Raw genomic sequence first — 7,782 nt, forward strand, 5'->3', positions numbered from 1 at the left:
GGAGTAATTATTAGAGTTCAGCTATATTTTAAATTGTAATAGACAAGAAGTCGTTGATATAATAAATTGACGTGTTTGCCTATCTAAAATACAAAACATAACCAGTAATCAGTATTGGAGTTTGAAACTTTGACAAGTGCATTCCCAGTAAATTATGCTAGTTTTTGAATTCATAGTGTACTTGAGCAACTTTGAACCTTTACTAGTACAACATCCATAGTCCATGAATGATTCTTGGTTATTGAACATTTACTAGTGCAAAATTCAGAAAGATCCAGGAACGATTCATGGGTTTTGAATTTATATTATACTTCAACAATTTTTAAACTTTAAATACAAAATTCAAGAAAAATTATTAGTTTTTGAACCTTTACTAGTGCAAAATCCAGAAAAATCCGGGAATACTTCATGATTTTTTAATTCACATTATACTTCAGCGACTTTTAACCTATAAATACAAAATCCTTGAATAAAAAATGGGTTTTAAATCTTTACTAGTGCAAAATCCAGGAACGATTCATGATTTTTGAATTCACATTATATTTCAACAATTGAGTGCTATTGCTTCAGGTCATTCAAACTCCAAGAACAATTCCTGGATTTTGAACATATAAATATTCAAAGTCCATTAGTCGTTCCTGGAGTTATCTGTATTTATTAGATAGGATTTTTTTGTCCAAACTTGTATTTTCGCATTAATAAATGGTTATTTTATTGATATAAGTAAAATATGGCTAAATTCTAATAACCGACCTGAAAGATAGCTGTTTACCAAGATCATCCAAAAGAAAATTGAGAAGGCTCACAAATGAGGTCTGCACTCCACACATAAGGCCCATCCGCGGAAGTGATTTTGTTTGCTTGTGCTACTCATACAAGAAAATGCCCAAGATTCATCTTTCGATGGTGTGGCAATTGGCAAGGGCCATTCTAATTTAAATTATTTAAATATTTAATTAGACTTAAAGAATATTATTAAAACAATAGTTATTTTGTTTAAATAACAAAATGCTTCCTGATAATAAATAAATCTAAAATAAAATACTATGATAAATCAGAATAAAACAACATACCCATTGTGATCCCACAAGTGGGGTATGTTTGATAAGATATTTAAACCAAACAGTAGTAAAAGAACAAACGTCGCATTTTTCAGTTGAGGCTTCTATTTAAAAAATAAAATTAAAAAGAGGCTTGATGCACTTAATTTCTATCCTTAGTATTGCTGAAAGTATAGGAGCTGTGGGAGGAATTTACTAGTAGCTATGTAGTGCTGTGGTATAGCAATCCTGGGGCTTTCTGTCCCGGTTGCTGCTAGCTTTTTTGTGTCTTCTTTGCCTTGTAATTCTTCACTTTTGTAAATAAAAAAAATTAGTTACAAGTAAGGGTCCATGAAATCCAAATCACTTTTCTTGTTTTATTTCTTTATGATCATAAAGTAGAATTTTTCTTGATGAAACTTTTCGACATATGCATATATAATAACGACTTGAATGGCCGCTTACAAAAATTATAGTGTATGCAAGATGGCCCTAAACAAAGGGACAAAATCTTGGTCTAGTACATTGATTTGTCAATAAATAAAATTATAACTGCAATAAATATTAGAGTAAGAGACTGAAGGCTTGAGGAAATAGAATAAGATGGAATAGCGGCTGAAGTGCTGGTGTTGGGATTTTGAAGCACTGGTCTGGTCCCTGCAGGAGTTGTGTTTGGAACTAATGATGATTTTGGTGGAGATGTTGTGGGTTTTTCAGTATCAGCAGTAGCTTCAGGCCCTTCTATAGTTGGTGCTGCAACAGGTGGATCAACTTCTGCAGTTGGTGCTGCTGATGCTTTAGCAACTGAAGAATAGAATTAAGTGGCGGCTTTTAGCATTGGAACTTTTATCACAACTAATTTGATATCGCATGTATAATTCTTTTTCTTTCATCGTGCTCTATTTTCGCTAGGTTATATATATGACTTTGTGTGTAATATAAATAAGTTGGTGGTGCAACATTACCTCGTTGACTACGAGGAGCAAGAGCTGGAGGAAAAGCAGCAGCACGATGGTGACGAGGAGGATAAGCGGGAGCATGATGGTGGTGAGGAGCAGGAGCAGGTGGTGGCGCAAACAAGGCCGGACCTGCCAAGTTTATCATCAAATAACCAATTAATTAATGACCTAAATATGAAGTTAGCCCTGTTGATTGAAAGAGAATATGCGTTATCAATTGAGTAAAGAGAAGGTTTGGTGATAATAAAGTAACTTCAGGTATATCCAGCAGGTTGTCCAATTAAGTACTGTTAGATAGTAATGACTTTGGGATTGGGACGTAGTTGATTTCATTGGTACAAATTAATTGACAGAATTAAGATAAAGTTACTGAATCTGTGAGTCTGATAAGGTTTCAGTTGCATGTATTGAAAGCTTTAATACCTGGAGGTGGAAGGGGAACCCCTGAGGCTGCAAATTAAACAAAAGAAATGAATTTAAAACTTTGGTCATAACACATAATACCAAAGAGAAATTCATGATCCTTAATAATAAATGAGTTTACCACTGCACTGAACTGGCACACCAGTATTACATGCTTGAGGAAGCGAAAGTGCCAAAGTTCGAATAAATGGTATGGAAACAGGAACATTTCCAGTAACCATGAGACATACACAATCTATGCTATCACTCATTGATGATTTAAGTGAATTGCAGCAATCTTCAGTTGGTGAAGAGCCATTGCCACTGCTTCCAGTTAGGTAATTAAAACAAGGGGTGAATGTGCTAAAAATTGAACTTGTACACGCCGTGTTTATTTGACCATTTAGCATCTTAAAAGCTGAAAAAGTTAGAAGGGTTAGGAAAAGAACATGTGCTGATGCAGAAACTTTCAAAATTTCCATCAGTATCAAATTTGATAAGTCCAAATTGATCTTATGATCTGAATAGGTTAATTTCCAGATGTGGATGTGCATGCAAATTTGCCAATGATTTATAGTTTACATTGTTTTAAAGATTCCTGTAGAAGGAGTAAACGGTAGATATGAAATTTGTGGCTTGGAGTTAAACCGCTTTGACTCATAGTGTAAAGTTGGCATTACCAATTGTTGATCCAAGACTTTGGCTTAAAAAGATGGGTGTCTTAGGTAGGACAGTTATACTGCTTATAGCTAGTTTTCCCAATCTTAATTTTCCAATCTAGAATAATCATATTATTGGACTTTTCATTGGTTTACAATGTTTTTTTAAGGACCAGGGATTTTCCTATTTCTTATTTTTTCCTGGTTTCCACAATTTTTAGCCTCTCTGACATGGATTTAAGTTGTATACATATACTAACCGGGTAATTAATTATTATATTATCAGTGTATTTTATTACGATTATATAAAATTATTACTCTATTTTCGAGTTAGCATATTCGAATTGATGCAAAAAATTACTTATTAATGTAGGTCAATTTTATCCAATAGCATAAAAATATAGGTCAGTACTTTAAACTCATACTATTAAAAATGGTACCAAATTTTGACGTTATATTGAGAGGACTCAATCCAGATCACGTAACCCAATTAACTACATAGGTTAACACTTGTCAAGATTACGAACAAAGGCTTGATCTGATTTATTTTTTATTGAAGGTTTAGTTATGAAATTAAGCTCTTTTTTTTCGTACGAAGTTTCGAAGCCGTTCATTAGTTCGAGTTGGCCAACCAAACTACCTATATTTTCTTGTTGTTTTGCGCTAAGACTTTGGGTATTTAAACCACAGCCCTTTTTCTCCTTCAGCACTCAAAACATCCCAATTCTCAACCAACTCAAACTCATCTGCTCTTCTCTAAACTCACTTGTAGTTAGCCTTAAAGAAAATGGCATCCAAAGTCATGAATATAATGGCTCTAGTCATAGTTTTGGTAGCCTTATTTTGGAATGAGGCTACAGCTCAATCAAATTGTATGACCACACTTGTTGGATTGGCCCCGTGTATGAATTATGTTACTGGAAATTCATCAACTCCAACCTCATCTTGCTGCACTGCCCTGTCCGGCGTTGTCCAATCCAATCCTCAATGTCTTTGCTCTTTGCTTAATGGTGGTGGTTCTGGTCTTGGTGTTGCCATAAATCAAACTCTTGCTCTAGCTTTACCTGGTGCTTGCAATGTACAAACTCCTCCAGTTAGCCAGTGCAATGGTAAATTTGCATTCCTTAAATCTTTTATGCTAATTGCACAACATAACACGCTTACCTCATTAGGATTTACCTTCTTTATATACACTGACAATGTATTGAATTTTTACACTGCCTTCCACGTTACTTATTCCACTTAAATTGACGATTAAGTATTGTTATTTTTTAGGTGACCTGATTGTGTAAATTTAAATTATTTTTTTTATTGACTTTTATGCATTTGAAAAAACAGCAGCCAATGGACCAAGTGCTTCAGTGCCAGCTGCAAGTTCCCCTTCAGGTTCTCCTGCCCCAACTGATTCATCTGATGAAACACCTGATCAAACCCCAGCAACTCCATCAGGATCAGGTAATTCTAGTATTCCATCAGTTGTACACTAGCAGATTGAAAAAGTAAAAAAAGAACAGAAAGAAATTCGTTATTCTCTATTTATCTGATCATTAAAGTACCATTAAAAGTGGAACACTAATATTATTTGTTGCAGGTTCAACAGGATCTAAGACAAATACCTCACCAAATGGATCCTCAAATGCAGGAAGCAACATGAAAATTTCTTTCAGTTTAATGGGATTCTTACTCTTCATTGCATCAACTGCTTTGGCTCTCCCTGGATTTTGAAGGAGCTTCGCAGTTACTCTTATGTCACTTCTTTGCTATTGATCAAACACTGTTACAGAGAGGCCCTTTTTCTTGGTCTAGTGTGATTGGTTATAACTTAGCTATTTATTGTTTCTTTTTGTATGTTCGGAGAGCTCGTTGTAGTTTTGTACCATCATTTGTTTTGGATATAATAATCATCTTTGTGAATTGTGATCACTTGTAAACGGACCCTGTTCTCTGCATCTCTATGTCCTGTTTTTTCTTTTTCATGATTTGTTTGTATGAGGTCGAAAGCATCAAATTTTACAGTATGAATTTGAAAGGATGAATTTAAAAAGATGCCTACCAAAGTAAACTATAATCTCTATAGAATAGTCATAAGACAGGTGATGCCTAGTACCGGGTTGAATGTTAGGCCGCAAAAATTTAACACATTCACAAAATAAGTATCCATAGAAATGTTGATGCAAAGATGGATATGTGGTACTACAAGATTGGATAAGATTAGAAATGATTACATTTCAAGTAGCATACATCGTGGATAAGATGAGAAAAATATCACTTAAGATGGTTTGGTCATGTCATTTGTCAACCTGCGGATGTATCAGTCTGTAGGTGTGAAACTATAGGGAGTATGAGTTTAAAAAGATGTGGTAGACATGGGCGGATGTAGCCTTCACCTACGGGATCATATGAACCCATAACTTTCAATATGGGGTATAGATATATATATGTAAAAACCTACTAAAATATCAACAAATATTAGATTTGAACCCATAATTTTAATGATATAATTAATTCAGTGCAAAATTAAACTCATTAAATTTTAATTCTGAATCCGCCTCTGGTGGTAGACCGAAAATCACTTGGAAGAAATTTGTAATCGATAATTTCTAAGGGTCCATGCAGACTTGGCAAAATATAGGACACGGATGGAAGAAAAAAAATTATATATAGTTAGAATTTGTTTTAGAAGTTAGCATTTTTACTCTAGAACTTATACTCTTCGGAGTGGTTCAACCTTTCGTAGATTTATACTTTAAGAGCATATACATATTTTTGTATATATTTCAAAGATTTATGGAATATGATTACTAAGGATTCATATCGCCGATCCCAGCTGATTTGAGACTGAAGTGTAATTATTATTGTAGTAGGATATAAGATAAGAATACATGTATTAATAATACCTGAATTAGACTATTTATAGACAAAAATATCCTTGATTAGTGTAGTATTTCTTGTATAACAGTTCATTAGGAATCACCACATAATAATTCCTTCATTATAATTAATTACCACATAAATATTATTTGCATTATAATATGTTAATATGTTAACCAAACGACCTTCTAAGTGAAAAAGCTTAGTATTCCGGTTGTAAAATTACTTTTAAGTTAAAGGGAGAAAAAGCTACAGATTGTAATGTTGCAAGAGAAAGTAAACTTAATAATAAAAGGAAAAAAAGACAAAGAAAAGTGACAACCACAATCATTGACACTTCTATAAGTAGTACACATAGACATAACTTATAGAATTCAGCAAAGGCAAACAAATTCAGCTATCTTTCTGTGTCAATTAGACCACCTATTACCTAAGCACTACCAACTGTAAAATGACCTATATATTTTTTGATTGGCACAGTTCTTTCCTTGTTGCAACCAAGCCTACCTGTTCCATTATATATTTCTATTCTACAATAATAACTGGCGTCTCTCGCTATATCGTTTGAACAATGAATCAAACTTTCCCTTTCTTTCTTTTATTATCAATAGTCTAGAACCAATTAGTTCTCGACTATGGAGATTTATATTTCAATTTGGTAAAGTTGGACACCCACAATATCAAGTGATGCAGTCTCTAAATCTCAAGTTTCAGTATAAATTCACAGCAGAGTCATGCCAGTAATTCCATGCCCTTGAATCTTGATCAACTAACTAGCATAAATATTAGAGATTAAAATTATCCAAAACATACAAATTTCACTAAATGGCTTCAAAAGGAATTGAGACCGGCCTGACTCTAGCCGTGGTGCTCATGCTCATGCAATGGAACGGAGTCAGAGCACAATCAGGCTGCACAACTGCACTAGTGAGCTTGTCCCCGTGTCTAAATTATGTTACTGGAAACACAACAACGCCATCATCGTCGTGTTGCTCTCAGCTATCAAGGGTCGTGGCATCACAGCCAAGGTGTCTTTGCTCCGTGCTAAATGGTGGTGACTCCTCTTTTGGTGTTTCTATTAACCAAACTCTTGCTGTTGCACTTCCTAGTGCATGCAATGTGCAAACTCCTCCCGTTAGCCGCTGCAATGGTATGCATATATATGTTTCTCTAAGTAACAGTTACACAATAGAATTTTCATACTATCAAACCGCTTAAATGATAACTAAAGGTAACTGTACAGCTGATATTGTAAAAACTATTTAAAGCTTACATTGACATGACATTCAATCGTTTTCTATACTTTACAGCTGGAGCAAATGGACCAGCAGCTGATAGTCCTCCAGCGGACTCTTCTAAAGAATCACCAGATGGGAAATCTGAACCAGACATTCCTTCAGGTATATATATCCTTTTTCTTTTTGTTCCTGTCAGAAGTGCATTTTGAAATTTTATTCAGGGACTGACCATTAATTTAATTAATCCATGAAAAAAGCAGGTACAGGGTCGAAGACTACTGGTGGGAATACATCTAGTGGAAGCGCTGTGGAACTGCCGTTTCATATCGCAGCTACTTCGATTTTCATTGTTGCATTCGGTGCTTTTGCATCAACTTTCCTCTAGATTCATAAATTGTTTGGGAGTTTTGAACATTCTATGTTGTTTTCCACGTGTGATGATTTTTGATTTTGTCCTATTTGCCCAAATTAAAGTTGTAGTACCAGCGTGCCATGTATAAGTGCATGCCTTGTATTGTGTCTACACTTACTATGAGTTATTCATTGAAGTCTTGGGTAGTCAATATATTCTAGCTCATTGTCATACTCTAAATGCTCATTTTCGGTCTATTTA

General features: G+C 34.5%; 3 protein-coding genes across 4 annotated transcripts; 2 read left to right on the forward strand and 1 right to left on the reverse strand.

Annotated features, from left to right (window-relative positions):
- Window positions 1–1,392: 1,392 nt before the first annotated feature.
- Window positions 1,393–2,949, reverse strand: LOC107822086 (uncharacterized). Its single transcript, XM_016648583.2, has 4 exons — window positions 2,544–2,949; window positions 2,423–2,449; window positions 2,006–2,128; window positions 1,393–1,844 (listed from the first exon to the last, which is right to left on the reverse strand). The coding sequence occupies exons 1-4, from the start codon at window positions 2,881–2,883 to the stop codon at window positions 1,558–1,560; spliced, it is 777 nt and encodes a 258-aa protein (XP_016504069.1). The 5' UTR covers window positions 2,884–2,949; the 3' UTR covers window positions 1,393–1,557.
- Window positions 2,950–3,774: 825 nt separating this feature from the next.
- LOC107822087 (non-specific lipid transfer protein GPI-anchored 5-like) lies at window positions 3,775–4,983 on the forward strand. Of its 2 annotated transcripts, none has more exons than XM_016648584.2 (3): window positions 3,775–4,169; window positions 4,399–4,515; window positions 4,652–4,983. In XM_016648584.2, exons 1-3 carry the CDS (start codon window positions 3,848–3,850, stop codon window positions 4,783–4,785), a joined length of 573 nt encoding a protein of 190 aa, XP_016504070.1. In that variant the 5' UTR covers window positions 3,775–3,847; the 3' UTR covers window positions 4,786–4,983. The 2 variants fall into 2 exon arrangements, with proteins under 2 accessions (XP_016504070.1, XP_016504071.1); XM_016648585.2 differs by having other exon boundaries at window positions 4,402–4,515.
- Window positions 4,984–6,484: 1,501 nt separating this feature from the next.
- LOC107822088 (non-specific lipid transfer protein GPI-anchored 5-like) lies at window positions 6,485–7,782 on the forward strand. The gene is made up of 3 exons (XM_016648587.2): window positions 6,485–7,081; window positions 7,242–7,331; window positions 7,430–7,782. Exons 1-3 carry the CDS (start codon window positions 6,757–6,759, stop codon window positions 7,552–7,554), a joined length of 540 nt encoding a protein of 179 aa, XP_016504073.1. The 5' UTR covers window positions 6,485–6,756; the 3' UTR covers window positions 7,555–7,782.

Source organism: Nicotiana tabacum, chromosome 19 (genome assembly GCF_000715075.1).
Source record: "Nicotiana tabacum cultivar K326 chromosome 19, ASM71507v2, whole genome shotgun sequence".
Taxonomy (NCBI): domain Eukaryota; kingdom Viridiplantae; phylum Streptophyta; class Magnoliopsida; order Solanales; family Solanaceae; genus Nicotiana; species Nicotiana tabacum.

Coding starts and splice junctions, on each gene's coding strand:
- LOC107822086 (XM_016648583.2), bottom strand. CDS start 2,883: ATGGAAATTTTGAAAGTTTCTGCATCAGCACATGTTCTTTTCCTAACC. Junction 2,129..2,422: donor GGTTCCCCTTCCACCTCCAG/GTATTAAAGCTT, acceptor TAAACTTGGCAG/GTCCGGCCTTGTTTGCGCCA. Junction 1,845..2,005: donor TGCTCCTCGTAGTCAACGAG/GTAATGTTGCAC, acceptor TCTATTCTTCAG/TTGCTAAAGCATCAGCAGCA.
- LOC107822087 (XM_016648584.2), top strand. CDS start 3,848: ATGGCATCCAAAGTCATGAATATAATGGCTCTAGTCATAGTTTTGGTA. Junction 4,170..4,398: donor TCCAGTTAGCCAGTGCAATG/GTAAATTTGCAT, acceptor TTGAAAAAACAG/CAGCCAATGGACCAAGTGCT. Junction 4,516..4,651: donor AGCAACTCCATCAGGATCAG/GTAATTCTAGTA, acceptor TATTTGTTGCAG/GTTCAACAGGATCTAAGACA.
- LOC107822088 (XM_016648587.2), top strand. CDS start 6,757: ATGGCTTCAAAAGGAATTGAGACCGGCCTGACTCTAGCCGTGGTGCTC. Junction 7,082..7,241: donor TCCCGTTAGCCGCTGCAATG/GTATGCATATAT, acceptor TATACTTTACAG/CTGGAGCAAATGGACCAGCA. Junction 7,332..7,429: donor TGAACCAGACATTCCTTCAG/GTATATATATCC, acceptor TGAAAAAAGCAG/GTACAGGGTCGAAGACTACT.